Here is a 15,789-nt window from a genome sequence, read left to right as displayed (position 1 = left end):
CTGTGTTGGCTGTCCCTCAGGATGTTGCCCTCAGCCAGGTTATCCAGAAGGGTCTCCTTGATAATTTTCTCCAGAATCTTACCGGGGATTGAGGTCAAGCTGATTGGCCTGTAATTCCCAGGATCTACTTTCCACCCCTTTTTGAAGATGGGTACCAGACTAGCCTTCTTCCAGTCCTCAGGTACTTTACCTGAGCACAATGAGTTTTCAAATATTTTTCGCAATAGTTGGGCTATGACAGCTGCCAGCTCCTTGAGTACTCTAGAGTGTAATCTGTCAAGACCAGCTGACTTGAAGGTGTCCGGCCTCTCAAGGTGATCCTTTACTAAATCAACACTGATCCTGGATATAAACACACCCTCACCCTAGCTGTCCCATATCTTGCTAGGCAGAGCAGTCCCACTGGACTAATGAAAGATTGAGGCGAAGTACCCATTAAGCAGATCGGCCTTTTCCTGGGTGTCAGTTACCAGCTGTCCTATTTGGTTCACCTGGGGTCTAATGTTACCCTTGCTTTTTTCTGACTCCCTACATATCTGAAAAATGACTTTTTGTTATCCTTGATACATAAAGCCTGATGGAGCTCAGTTGCAGCATTGGCTTTCCTGATCCGCTCCCTGCAGGTACAGACCAGTGCTGAGTGCTCCTCCTTGGTGGTAACTTCAGCCTTCCATCCTTTATAAGTCTCTCTTTTGAGGGGAAGGAGGTCCTCAAGTTCCCTGCTGAGTCAAGGGAGTTGCTGCACCCTTTTGCTACTTTTTCTCTGAGATGGGATGGCCATCCCTTGTGCTGTCTATGAAACCTATAAAAATGTCAAGATGTAGGAATAGTAATTTTTTTTAATACAGGGCAACAGAAGCAATTGTACAGATTAGGGTTTGGCAGCATATGGCAGTTGGCTGGATCTGGCTTGCAGCTTGTTAAAAGGTTGATGGTCACTGGTGTAGATCTTTTTTGCTGCTTAAGAGTAGTCTAACATAAACAATGGCACTATTTATGTATTAAACAAGTTACATTTTAAAGGGTGATATTTCATAGATGAAAAGGACCTATTAGATCATCAAATCTGACCCCCTGCCCTGGGCAGGAATGAGTGCTGGGGTCAGATGGCCCCAGCCAGGTGTCTGTCCAATCTCCTTTTAAACACCTCCAAAGAAGGGGACAGCACCACCTCCCTTGGAAGCTTATTCCGTATTTTGGCAACCCTCACTGTAAATAATTTTCTCCTGATGTCCAGTCTGAATTTGCTCTCTTCCAGCTTGTGGCCATTATTTCTAGTTACCCCAACAGGCGCCCTGGTAAACATCGTATCCCTTATTTCTTGCTGCCCCCCACGATGAGTTTGTAGGTGGCCATGAGATCACCTCTCAGCCTCCTCTTGTGAAGGCTGAAAAGGTTCAGGTCTCCCAATCAGTCCACATAGGGCTTTTTCTGTAGGCCTTTAACCAGACGAGTGGCCCTCCTCTGAACCCTCTCCAGGCCATCCACATCAGGCACCTGGCTGGGGTCTTATGACCCCTCCCACCCCCAGTGCTTGTTCCTGCCCCTGGCAGGGAGTCAGACTCGATGATCTAGGTCTCTTCCGGCTCATTGATTCTATGATCCCTCCTGAAGTGCGGTGCCCAAAACTGGATGCAGTACTCCAGCTGCGGCCTGACCAATGCTGCATAGAGCAGAAGTATCACGTCCCTAGACCTGTTTGTGATGCACCTACTTATGCAAGAAAGGGTGTGGTTAGCTTTACTTATTTCCTATCACACTGGTGATTCATGTTCATTTTGGAGTTGACTATGACTCTGAGATCCCTTTCCACCGTTGTGCTATTTAGAGTGGTACCTCCCAGGCTATAGAAGTTTCGATGATTCTTCCTCCCCAGGTGCAACACATGACACTTATTCTTGTTAAACTGCATCCTATTCTGTTCAGACCATTTCCCCAGCCTGTCCAAATCAGCCTGGATTTGCTCCCTGCCATCTAGTTTGTGTACCTCCCCCCATAGTTTGGTGTCATCAGCAAACTTGGACAGGGTGCTTTCTACTCCCTCACCCAAGTCACTAATGAAGATATTGAACAGTACTGGTCCCAGGACAGAGCCTTGGGGGATGCCACTGCCCACATTCCTTCAGGCAGAAACCGACCCATCCACTACCACTCTCTGGATACGTCCCATAAACCAATTTTCTAAAACTCACTGAGCTGCTTTCAAACTTTTCGACAAATTATAGTTTTCAAATGTGAGGGGCAAGAATTTTTGTGGGTGCTGTTGTTATATAGGCCAATCGCTTTCTGGCATCACAGTACCCTTACAGATAGTCTGAAAAAGAAAGTGTCTGTTTCTTTCACAGAAACCTGAGGAAGGTACTGTGAGACCAGAAAGCTGGTCTAAGTCCACCCCAATTATGCAGTTGGTCCAATAAAAGATATCACCCAGAAAAAAACTCTTCCTTACTGCATTATTCCTGGATCATCAGGACTACAACATCACTGCAACACTACCATGGTTTTTAAACATCTTTTAAACAGTGCCCAGGCTTTCAAACTATAACATGTAGTCAGTCCCAAGTCCAAATGAGAGAAATGTGGAGAAGTAGTTACACACATCATAAAACCTGAATTATACTGAATTATTTTCAAACTTTAGCCAAAAATGGATTTAGGCATCTGCTTGTGGGGTACTGTAAAAATCTATGGCGCTTATACACATGCTCCAGGGTTGGGGTAGGGATGGGATGTTTAATTAGAGCGACTCTCAGGAGCTGCTGTAATTAAAACACCACAGTGTCTTATATATTCAGCATCCCAAGTCTCAAAATGGTGGTGGGGGCACTTTAACTAAAGGTCATTCAACAAGCTTTATTTAAAGAGCCCTGCCACCATTCTGAGATGTGGGATGCTGAATACACGAGATGCTGCAGCACACTGGAGTGTTCTAATTAGAACACTCCAACAGGCTCGATTAATCAAGTCTTTGAAAAGATTATTAAGGCTCATATATGTGAGAGCCCAGCAGGAAAAATTATGCTGAGGGGAAACCAGCATGGGTTTGTAGCAGGTAGATCATGCCCGACTAATCTGGTCTTTTTTTATGACCAGGTTACAAAACACCTGAACGCAGGAGTAGGGGTTGACATCGTTTACTTAGACTTCAGGAAGGCCTTTGATACGGTATCCAACCCCAAACTGGTGAACAAGTTAAAAGAGGCTGTGACTTGGATGAATACACAGTCCAGTGGGTGGCAAATTGGCTAGAGGGTCGTACCCAGAGAGTGGTAGTGGATGGGTTGGTATAGACCTGGAAGACAGTGAGCAGTGGGGTCCGCAGGGCTTGGTCCTTGGACCGATACTCTTCAATGTCTTCATCAGTGACTTGGATGAGGGAGTGAAGTGTACTCTGTCCAAGTTTGTGGATGATAGAAAACCATGGGGAGAAGTGGACACACCGGAGGGCAGGGAACAACTGCAGGCAGACCTGGACAGGTTGGACAAATGGGCAGAAAACAATAGAATGCAATTTAACAAGGAGAAATGCAAGGTGCTGCACCTAGGGAGGAAAAATGTCCAGCACACCTACCGCCTAGGAAATGACCTGCTCGGCAGCACAGAAGCGGAAAAGGGATCCTAGACCCCTAATCTGGACTCCAAGATGAACAGGAGTCATCAATGTGACTAAGTCATCAGAAAAGCTAACTGCACTTTATCACGCATTGGCAGATGTATGACAAACAGAACCAAGGAGGTGATACTTCCCCTCTACTGGATACTGGTCAGACTGCAGTTGGAATACTGCGTCCGGTTTTGGGCACCACACTTTAAGAGGGATGTTGATAACCTGGAGAGGGCCCAGAGAAGGGCTACTTTTATGGTTAAGGGCTTGCAAGCCAAGCCCTATGAGGAGAGACTAGGGCACCTAGACCTCTTCAGCCTCCGCAAGAGAAGGTTAAGAGGCGACCTTGTGGCTGCCTATAAATTCATCATGGGGGTGCAGAAGGGAATTGGCGAGGCCCTACCCAACAAGGCGCCCCTGGGGGTCACAAGAAATAATGGCCATAAGCTTGCAGAAAGCAGATTTAGACTGGGCATTAGGAGGAACTTCTTCACAGTTAGAGCTGCCAAAATCTGGAATGGGCTCCCAAGGGAGGTGGTGCTCTCCCCTACCCTGGGGGTCTTCAAGAGGAGATTGGATGGCATCTGGCTGGGGCCATCTGAACCCAGCACTCTTTCCTGCCTATGCAGGGGGTCAGACTCGATGATCTATAGAGGTCCTTTCCAACCCTAACATCTATGAATCTAGATTGAATGAAGTCTGCTCCAATGCACTCTAATCAGAATGAGTCAGAGCACATGTATAGGTACCCCTAATGTTTAGGCCTCTTGTTCCTAGAGTAAAATCCAGAGCTCAGAATTAGGTGCCTGGGCTTCCTGAACAGTACGTGGGCAGTTAAATGCTTCACAGTGGGTGACAGGCCCTCACAGGAGTCAGTGAGGGGGGCATGCTTCAAACACTGCCTGTCTCCAGAGCTGTAGCACCTTAGTTGAAGCTGAAGGGAGGCACCTCTGTCCACTCTGGTCCCAGAGCCCAGGATCCTCTCACAAGGGTAGACAACTGCACCTGTTCTTGGAAAGAAGTGAATAGGACTACTGGTCATGTCTACATATGCATTTAGGTGTGCCTAAATTTAATGCGCATTAGCTTCAAGTGTATAAAGGTGATTTAGGCTTGCGTCTACACGTGCATGCGTTAAAGTGCATTAGTGCTGTGTGTACAAACTGATGTGGGGCTAAAGATGGTCCCACATCAGTCCATATGTAGCATTAATGTATCTAACACATCTGCATGTATGTTAAAGCGCTTTAGCTATTCACACCTAAATTTTCGCTTTTGCAGGTAATCAAGTTTAGGTGCGAATAGCCTTAAATTTCCATTTTTAAGGTGCATTAAGGGCGCATATGAGTAGACATGTACCCTCAATGTGCCTTCAATTGGGCTGAAGTGTCTTATTTCGGCATATGTAGATGCCTTTAAAAGGTGCTGAAAGAGGAGATAGTGCCAACATTTTACATAATAGATAGGGACTTACTTAATTTGAGGTTTCATAGATTTCATGGATTATTATTTAATGGGGTGGATGTGGGGATTAATAGTAGATTTTAGTGAATTTACCATCACCACCTACTTCCTCTTCTTCCAGCTACATTTTAAAAATGGCAATGCATGCCTCATGTGAGGGCCTGTTAAAGCATGCCTACCAGACTGGGCTACTCTGAGGTCCTACCTATTTCTTTTACTAGTTTCTGGCTTACATTAGTTGTAATTAAAACATACTGCCTCACTGAGAAGTACACAACAAGCTGAGCTGAGAGAACCTCCTGCATATGTGCTTTCCTTAAAGAAAAATACCCAGTACTGACAGAGGTTAGCAAGCCACTGGAAATGGTTAGATATATAATAAAAGCAAAGCCCTCCCAGGGCGAGTAGACTCATACCATTTATGACACTGATTTCTTTGGATCCAGTCTTGGAAACACACTTGCACACTAAAGCAAAATTACGCACGTGACTGGTTTCTACGAAAGAAAACAGAAGTAATCTCCTCTGCAGTTACTCACTTTCACTAGTGCTTAAAGCACTACATGCTTTGCTTGTTTTTTAGATCCCTTTCCACCACCCTACATCTGATTTTTTGGCTTTTACGAGATTTCTGTGATAGTGTCTTCCCATTTGCCTATACAACACTGAGACCACTCTGGGTGCCTCTGCAATATAATAAATATTAAATAATGGTCCATTAGATATCACAAAAATATCTAGGGTAAAATGACAGATAAGCCTCATGTGAGGGCCTGTCAGCTCTTAAGCCTTAGTAAATTGCACAAAGTATCTGCGTGCAGGAAAACACACGGCCTAATCTGCAAAGGCAGAAAACTGGAAGCAGAATGTGTAATCGGGAACTAAAGGTGTTGGTGATCATTTGTTACAATGGTAACTCAATATTTTAGAAGCCTTTTAAATTTAGAGAGATTTACTTAGGTCTGTTTTACCTCTATATTTTCATTGCAGTCTGGATATTCATATGGGATATGAGATAATAAAGAGATTAGCAAACTGTTTATTTTGTTCAGTTTTATTACAAGTTATTGTGTCCTTGACTCTGGATAGCAACAAGTACTGCCTACCTGGCGCTGGAGAGAACCTAGGCTGATAAACTGGCTAGGTGTAACTAAAATGAAATAATCAGCAGATTGCTGTCATAAAGATGGGAAGGGTAAGGACATTCTGCTTTCAGTTACACACAAGCATCCTTAGTGAGATTTTGCAGGTGTAACTGAAGATGGAATTTGGCTTGTAGGGATTCACTCGTTTAAAATATCATCCTAAATCTGAGAAAGGACTTGGACAACTAAAGTGCCATTTGAGCAGAACTGAAGCACCAAATCCAAGTGAATAATTCACAAAATATTCAAAACTTAGGCATCTAAGTTTTGGTCAAAAAAGTTCCCTGAGCACTTGGGAGTGCTGCTACTGGTACAGCTTTTACATAGACACTGACAATTAAGAGGGCTGCTGCTCATCTCAAACCCTCTCTCTCACTGGTTATTCACAAGCCATGTGTTCCCACAAGGACACAATGTGATAATTATGCTTTGACAACTTATTAGTCACACACTAATCGTACTGAGTTGTCCCCATAGTGCAGCAGCCATAGCTACTTCCATTTAAAAACAAGGCTGGAAGCATAAGTGGTGGCTTCTATATAATAGACAGTTGCAAATTCAACTCTTACCCAGGTGCCCAATTCTGCAAAAGAAACAGTATTTCACATACTACTTTACTCATTATTTTCTGTGAGCCATTTCAGGCATCCTCCTGTTCACTGTGCTGGCTGTTGGAAAACCCATTCTGAACTCTATTCATACTGTAGACCTGCTTTTATATTATACACAGACACACTAAATATTTATATATAAAAATAAAAATGAATGTTTTGGATCATGTGCTCTGATACTAGAGCTCTGTTCCACTGTTGTGTTCTGAAATTTTCATGCTTTTATTTGGTATGCAGGTTAAAAAGCTTGTTTGTGCCCTTCCAGTGAACTGTGCCTTAAAAGATTAAATACAAGGCTCCAACCAAGAGCCAAAACTTTGCCACTAGGTCTCACACCTTGATTTTTTTTTCACTTGGAAGGCACACAGCAAGCTGAAGGAGATAATTGTGTGGGGGCTGGAAGGTTCTGTGACAGCTGTGGGGAAGAAATGGGGAACAGAACGACTATGGCCGCAGCAGGACCCGAGGGGCAGGTAAGGTGAGTGAGAAAGAAAGCTTCAGGGCTGTGACTGAGAGCCCAGAGAGACCCCAGTGTAGAGTTCCCTTCTGAGATCATTTTGGTGAGGCTAGTAAAATTCTCAATTTTACGAGGATTTTAAAATCCAGGAGGGGGCGCCCTGAGCAGTGACTTCGAGGGACTACAACCAAGTGACATGAGGTGGCATTTTCTGGAAAGGCAGCTGGCAGCAGACCTCAGTGCTGACCTGAGCAGCAGCAGCAATCCTGTGGTGCTTCCCAGGCAGAGCAGCAGCGGTGGGGTGGTGGATCAGTAGTGGTAGCACTTAAGTGCTGGTGGCCGCAACCTCCCTAGCAGCAGTAATAAAGCAGCAGAGCAGCGACACCAAAGCAGCTGCAGCAGGCAATCCTAAGAAGTGGCATGTGGATATTTACAGGATCTCCATCTGGCAATCCAGAGGGAGACTTGTATCTTCCCATCCCCAACCCCTCAACCACCCTGGGCAAGGTACAGCTTCCAGGGTGGGGAACTCTAAAACTGAAACCTACAAGATACAGGGGATTTGTCATTTGGGGTGAGTTTACCATTTGGAATGTTTTTTTTATGTGGAGTGTTATTTGATATTTTGGGGTATATAGTAAACATATTATTTAAAGGGGGAGGTTGGATAAAGCTTAATTACTTAATTTACCTTTAAATAAACAGTTGTATTTGTACAAAATTGCTTGGGAGTGTGGAAGTTACTTGTTTAGGACCTCCAGTAAGGTAGATTTTTCCCACATTTCTGGACGGAGGCTCAAGCCAAAACCCCCAAAACTTGAAATATACCCTTATACTGCCACCAGAGCCTGGCAGAAGGGTTACAGTTGTATAGCAGAACTAAGGTGCCTAAAACAGGGTTTTGTGAACTAATTTCAGAGACCTGGATGCCTAAGAACTAGAAAATTTCCTTTGTGGATCTAAGCTTTAGAAACCAATAGGTACTATAAAAAAAGCGCTAAGAAAAAACAATCTTGGACAACATTTCTCTCTCTCACTGAATGCATCATTAACAAGCTTTGCTTCATATTCCAGGTCTCCAGTTTCATTTTATATCCCCTCTTGCCCAAAATACTCATTTTTCCAACAGCAATCTAAGTCATCAGATTTCTAGCCAGCTCTCACTGTTTCCACTGCATCCCTATCCATCCTTCCTTGATAAGAAGGTAGGGCAAAGGTTTGGCTATTCTGTTAACTTATTTAATTTAAACCAAATGGATGAATAACCTACAGTTTCCTTAGGTGAACTCAAAGAGCAGCTGTTTAAAATGTTTCAGTGAAATGAAGAATAATAAACCTTCTCCTTCCTTGATGGATAGCAAAGGTTAGTGAACACTAACCAGTGAACTACAATCACAGCTAATGTGAAGCAAAATAGATCTTTAAAATGTTTAATTTACCTGTACACTGTTAAGAGTGAGAAATGGGGAAACAGGATTTGGCCATCTACCCCTGAACAATTATTTTTAATCTAACACTCTTCCCATGAGATTTTACATATATCTATCTTGATTGTATAGTATAACTTAAAGATCTCAAATGATTAATGCATATTGGAGTAAACTCTAGAAGATAGACCAATTTACATATTTTACCTCTTATCTGCTTCACTTCGCCAACTCCCTCTTTTATCTTGATACTTTTCTTAAAACTATCAGAAAAAATGCATGTTAATTGCACATACATTCCAAAATAAATTATCTAAATCAGCAATTTATTTGAAAACAATCAACAAATCATATTTTAATAATACTGCATCAAAATGCTGCAAATCCCAAACCTCTCAGAACACTGGGAGATGGAAGAGGACTAACTAAAAGTTAGTCCTGACACTATTACACTCTAGAAAGGCAAGACATTTCATATATTTCTAAAAGAGAAAACTGAAAAACTTTATCGTGTGCTTCAGATCTAAGTCCTCACAAACCAGTAAATAGAAATTCTGCTTATTCCATATCCAAGACAGAAAGTTTATTTTTCATTTTACTGAAGCATTTTAAGCAGCTGCTCTTTGAGTTAACCTAAGGAAACTGTAGGTTATTCATCCATTTGGTCTAAAATAAATAAGTTACCAGAATAGCCAAACCTTTGCCTTACCTTCTTATCTGTAGTTGTTGACAAGGTAAAGGCTGTTTTGAGTGCATCCTAGGACAGGTCTACGCATTCATTACAGGACTTCTTTATATAGGAGCTCACCCTTGATCTTACCCAACTCATTTTAAATCTGTAGGGAAAGAGAAGGAATCCAAGTCCCCCACATCCAGGAGGGCCCAGTAGGGGACTGCATGCTTAGGGGCAACCAACATGGGTTCATCAGTGGCAGGTCCTGTCAGACCAACCTGGTGGCCTTTTACGATCAGATCACCAGATCATTAGATGCAGGGGTAGCAGTGGAAATAGTCTTCCTGGACTTCCGGAAGGCTTTTGACACTGTCTCTCACCCCGTTTTCATTAAGAAACTGGGGGGCTGTGGTGTAGACACCCACAGAGTCAAATGGCTCGCCAACTGGCTGGAGGGCCGCACCCAGAGGGTGGTAGTAGATGGGTCCTTCTCAACCTGGAAGGACGTGGGCAGTGGGGTTCCACAGGGCTCGGTCCTCGGGCCCGCATTGTTCAACATCTTCATCAGTGATTTGAACAAGGGGGTAAAAAGCACCATGTTCAAATTTGCTGATGACACTAAGATGTGTTGGGATGTGGGCACACTGGAAGGATGCAACAGGCTACAATCAGACCTAGACAGGTTACAAGGGTGGGCGGGCGAGAATAGGATGGGTTTCAACACAGACAAGTGCAAGGTGATGCACCTGGGGAGGAACAACCGGCACCATACCTACAGGTTGGGGAACTCCCCTCTTGTCAGCACGGAGGCGGAAAAGGATCTGGGGGTCATCACTGACTCCAAGATGAACATTGGCCGGCAGTGCGGGGAGGCAGTTAGGAAGGCCAACCGCACCTTGGCATGCATCCACAGATGCATCTCGAGCAGGTCCAAAGAGGTGATCCTCCCCCTCTATGCGGCACTGGTCAGGCTGCAGCTGGAGTACTGCGTCCAGTTCTGGGCGCCACACTTCAAGAGGGATGTCGAAAGCATGGAGAGGGTCCAGAGGAGGGCCACTTGTATGATCAGGCCCTATGAGGAGAGGCTATGGGACCTGAACCTGTTCAGCCTCCAAAAGAGAAGGCTGAGGGGGGATCTTGTGGCCTGTTATAAACTAGTCAGGGGGGATCAGCAGGCATTGGGGGAGTCACTGTTCCCCCGAGCACCGCCAGGAGTGACCAGGAATAACGGTCACAAGCTGGCAGAGGGTAGGTTTAGGTTAGATATCAGGAGGCGCTATTTCACGGTCAGTGCGGCTAGGGTCTGGAACCAGCTTCCAAGAGAAGTGGTGCAGGCTTCTACCCTGGGGGTGTTTAAGAGGAGGTTAGATGCACAGCTTGCTGGGGTCGTTTGACCCCATTACTCTTTCCTGCCATGGCAGGGGGTTGGACTAGATGATCTGCTCAGGTCCCTTCCAACCCTAGAAACTATGAAACTATGAAAAGGCCACCTCTACTGAAGGAGTGGGATCTAGTTGTTCATGTTAGGAATTGTGCACTGTTGCCCAAGCAAGTTTAAGAGAAACTAAGTTTTATGTTTAACTTAAATTATTTATAGAGTACAGGTTTAGTAAAGCTAAAGAGTTAGGTTAAATAAAAAGCAAAGTTGAAGAAGCAAGAATATTTCAATTTTAGAATAAGAGAAATTTTAGAACTGATTTATCTTTGGTAAATAAATAAATGCATATATAAAAATGCAGCTGGCAAGGTTTAAAATATAACTTGTTTCCCCCCTACATTTTCCCTTTTTTATTCTTAACTTATATTAGCATGTGTTGATAGATTTAATGCAATAGGCCATGTAACATAAATGGGGATATAGCAGCATTAAAATGGGATCTTTGACTTGAAATATATCTTAGCAAGTTATCAGATTCTACCCTTATCTGTTCAGTGCTTGAATTACCTAATTGCCTAATCAACTGTATTTTGTTTAGGTGATGTATTATTCTTAATGATACGTTATTCTTTAAGTCTGCTATAGCCATATGGAAATTCTAATTAAGTATTACAACTTACCTAATAAAGATTCTCTGATTTTTTTGCCCTTTTTTTGCTTTCAACACTGCTGCTTTGACACTTTCAGAGCCAATTCCAGCTCAACTCTGTGAGATTGCAATAATGTGAAACATTCAATTAAAAGTAAAACATAATCAAATGAGCTTACAGGCTAAATATACAGAACATAAGCATTGATAGGGTCTTACCAAAAGCGTAATTATGTGATTTGTGCAGAAAATAAGTAATCAGATGTTTTCTGAGAAAAATGGCAGGCTCCATGAAAACTTACTGGTAAGCAGAGAGAAGCCCTACAGTTTTGGAGCATGGGGTGGGGCTCACAGCAGGCAACAGAGAGGCTATAAGCAGCCTGAGCTCCATGGCTGGCAGTAGGGGCTGCCTGGGCTAGCTGTGGTAGGCAGCTGGGAGGCTGCAAATGATTGTGCTGGGAACCACAGAGCCCCATCTCAGCTCCCTGCTGCTCACAGGTGCACATGCCCTTCAGGGCCAAAGGAAGAGGAGCCAGGGGCAGCACAGCCCTAGCCCCATTCCCGATGTAGGCCCTGAGGCATATGCACACCCACTGCTGGCAAGGAGCGGAGCTGAGCTGGGCTGGGGGTCTGCAGAGTCTGGTGCAGCTGCTTGATAGAGGCTGGCCCTAAACCATAATTTAATTATCCTGATTAAGCTCAGGGATTAATCCATTAATCTATACATTACTAAACTTGGATTGATGGCTTAATCAGGGTAATTAAGCCTGGTTTCAAGCCATTTGACAACTGCTGGCAGGGCCATGAACCATGTGTAGCAGTAGCCCTGACCACAGAGCTACTGTATATAGTGGGATTGGTCACTCATTGTGACAAAGGCAGGGCCCTCTCTGGCCTGGACTTCAGGGCCTAAATACCGTTGAGGGTTGGGGCTTAAGCCTACTTTCACCTCAGCATTCCCACACTCATCTTACTGGTATCTGTCAGCACATTTCTGTGAGGGCCAAACCTGCCCACACTGCTCCATGCAGCCTGGAGAGCCCACAGACCAGCACGGCACCCAGAAGTCAGGCACTGCTGTGCATGAATCCCTTTGCAGCTTGAGCCCTGGCTGCCCACTCACCTACTTGGGCTGCTTTTACCCGCACGGCCAGACACTTCTGCTACTGTTCCATCTAACTAGCCCTTACTTGCCCTGCCCTAAGTTAAAGGGGACAGCGTAGAAGGCGGGGGCTACTGCTATTTTGGTCCTCCTATGAATGCCCTTTGTCTCGCTGCACTGGATTCTCATCTCACCTGAGGCAATAATGTTAGTGTTCCCACCTGAAGGCCTTGCGGGCATGCCGCAATAGTGCTCGCATCCTCTCAGGCAGCAGCTTCCCAAGCACAGCAGCAGCCCTTTGGTGCCCCCTGGGGGAAAGGAGAATGCCAGGCTTCATTTCTGCCCGAAGTGAAGTATTGATCTTAAAATCAGCCATTTGCTAGGACCAAAAGTCTCTCTTGTGGGACTGTCTAGTTCCCATGTGGCTCTCTTGGATATGATTACCTTTATTACGTCACCTCAGGTAAATGTTAGGGGAATATAATTAAACACACCTCACAGACCTAGCGTTCTCAGCTCCATAATGCCCTCTCCCTCTAACTCATCGCCCTCCTCTCCACTTCTCTTAGTTTCATAGTTTGTAGGGTCGGAAGGGACCTGAGCAGATCATCAAGTCCAAGCCCCTGCCATGGCAGGAAAGAATGCTGGGGTCAAATGACAGGGGTCTTCTAAGATGGGGTGTAATCAGTCTGGTCTGGCCATAGGCCTTCTGTTAGTGCTTTGTGAATTACTAGCCTCCTTTTGAAGACCCCCAGGGTAGGAGCGAGCACAACTTCCCTTGGAAGTTGGTTCCAGATTCTGGCCACCCTGACTGTGAAGTAGTGCCTCCTGATATCTAGCCTGAATCTACTCTCAGTCAAGTTATGGCCATTATTCCTTCCCTGCTGGTCTCCCTTGGCCGGTTTACAAACAGCTACCAGATCCCCTCTCAGCCTTCTCCTGTGGAGGCTGAACAGGTTCAGGTCTTGTAGCCTCTCCTCATAGGGCCTGCCCTGCTGGCTCCTGATCATGAGAGTGGCCCTCTTCTTGATGTTGTCCACATCCCTCCTGAAGTGCGGTGCGCAGAACTGGATGCAGTACTCCAACTGCAGCCTGACCAGTGTCGCATAGAGGGGGAAGATCACTTCCTTGGACCTCCTTGTGATGCATCTGTGGATGCATGACAAGGTGCAGTTAGCCTTCCTGACTGCGTCCCCACATTGGTGGCCCATGTTCATCTTGGAGTCTATAATGACTCCAAGATCCTTTTCTGCCTCTGTGCTGACGAGAGGGGAGTGCCCCAGCCTGTCGGTATGCTGCTGGTTCTTTCTCCCTAGGTGCAGTACCCTGCACTTGTCAGTATTGAATCCCATCTTATTCTCATCTGCCCAAAGACCAGGCGGTCTCCCATCCAGGTACTAGCTGGGCGCAGAACTGCTTAGCTTCCGAGATCAGGTGCAATCAGTCTAGTTTGGCCATACGCCTTCTGTTAGTGCTTTGTCAATTACTAGTTTCTTCCACTCCCTTTACTGAGGTTCATCCTCCCTGCAACTCTCTCTTCTCCAAGGAGGTTCTTAATACAAGAGGAGGAGGGAGTCTGCCTACATCTCCCTCTGTCTTTCCCTAAGGGACACATCCCATGCCTCTTATGTAACTAGCCCACTTACTATCTCCTTCCATCGTTATACTGTGATTTTTAAGGAGCTCAAGTTCATGTAAATGAGGCTCTTTTTGTATGAAAGAATTCAGAAACTTTAAAACTCAAAATTATACAGCAGGTAAGGAGGGTCAACTTTTAAATTAACATATTACTATCATGGAGAACAGGAACTTCTAGACTTACTCACTGCTGTCAGTTCAGAGCATCAGGTAGACAAAGACAAGAGGTTTAGAATAGCTCTAAGTTTTAGGTATTTTAACTGAAAGAAATGCAGAAGCAAACCTACCTAAAACGCTTTTTCCCCCCCATCTCAAGTTCACAGTTTTACCACTCTAAGGGAGGATTAAGTATTTAGCAAAACCATTATTTCAAAAAGCTGAACTACACTTATAAAAAGGAAGTAAAATTAGTCAGCAGGAGTCACAAATTTCACATTTTAAAAGGTTTTAGCTTTCATCAGTTAGCACTGTAACATTTCTAAAATACAAATAAATTAGTAAAGAAAATGAATATGGTAAAACTGATGAAAACTGTGGGGCACATAAACAGACATCAGAATGGAAAAAATATTCTCTGCAATTTTATAATTTTACATTAAATACAAGAAAATGGGATTTTCAGAACTACATACTTCTGTGTCACAATATATACACACAGACAGTCTAAAGACCCTAACTAGTTGGTGAGGGTTTTGTTTTTGTGTTCTTGGTAACCTAAGGAAGGTTTAAAAACGTATGCCAAATGTTTACAGCTAGATTAAACTTTCTACAAGTTTGCATTACCAAACAAGTCTATGTCTATGGAGTCCAAATTTTAATTACTCTGAAATTTGACAGGAATATTAAACAGATGCCTGGTTTACATACATGAAAACTTGACCCTTACCTGAAGGCAGATATGTTTTTCATACTTAACAGGGGAGCTGTATCTGAGGTGGTTTCCAGGCTCACTTCCTTCCCACCCACCCACACTGCATTACTCCAGAAAAAAATACTGTTTGTTTAAAATTTTAAGAGAAGGAACATTCAATAGGTGGAACTGAAAAAAAAAAGAAAAAAGAAATGGCTTTATCTAGGGAGTCAAGTAGTATATTCTAAAATATCCACAAGATTCACATGCTCAATACATGGATACAGTATAAAGAAAAAGTGTCATTTGTTTGAAACTAGTGAGGTTGCCCCTACATCTTTGTACCAATGACAAGGATCAGGTCCAGAATCCAAGTTTGATTCAAGTTCTCCAGTTTCTTCTGTCAGTTCAGCAGAATCACCACACACATTGTCTTGGTTATCTGTTGACTGATTCAGCTCATGCTCTCCACCTCCTGTTTGAGTAGTTTCCTCCTCCTCCTCTTCCTCTGCTTCTCCATCATCTTCTACATCCATCTCAAACACTCTCACATGACGAAGATTTGAACTTAGCTATAGAAATATTTAAAACTTTTCATTAACAAAGAAGTGTGTTACCATACACACACACATGCGTGCGTGACACAAACGTCTTGAAGATGTGGGTCATGCTTTTAAAATTAATGTTTACCAAAAGCTGTATTTTCTTTTAAATTGAGTCCTGAGGTACCAGAGTAAAAAGTTGAAGTAAGCTTGTTTTAAAATTTCTGCTACTTCATGCACGTTAGTGAT

The 15,789-nt window shown here is 44.0% G+C and overlaps 1 protein-coding gene across 1 annotated transcript in view; it reads right to left on the bottom strand.

Moving 5' to 3' along the window:
* Positions 1 to 8,535: 8,535 nt before the first annotated feature.
* Positions 8,536 to 15,789, bottom strand: part of ANAPC4 (anaphase promoting complex subunit 4) — a 38,392-nt gene continuing 31,138 nt past the window's right edge. The window contains exon 28 of the mRNA XM_090035719.1: positions 8,536 to 15,570. Within this exon, the coding sequence (XP_089891845.1) occupies positions 15,301 to 15,570 (270 nt within the window). The 3' untranslated portion in view covers positions 8,536 to 15,300. The remainder of the gene's footprint in view (positions 15,571 to 15,789) is intronic.

Source organism: Crocodylus siamensis, chromosome 2, assembly GCF_052110815.1.
Source record: "Crocodylus siamensis isolate JL-2025a chromosome 2, ASM5211081v1, whole genome shotgun sequence".
Lineage (NCBI taxonomy): Eukaryota > Metazoa > Chordata > Crocodylia > Crocodylidae > Crocodylus > Crocodylus siamensis.
The sequence above is the reverse complement of the archived record's forward strand: the minus strand, read 5'-3'. Positions and strand labels throughout refer to the sequence as shown.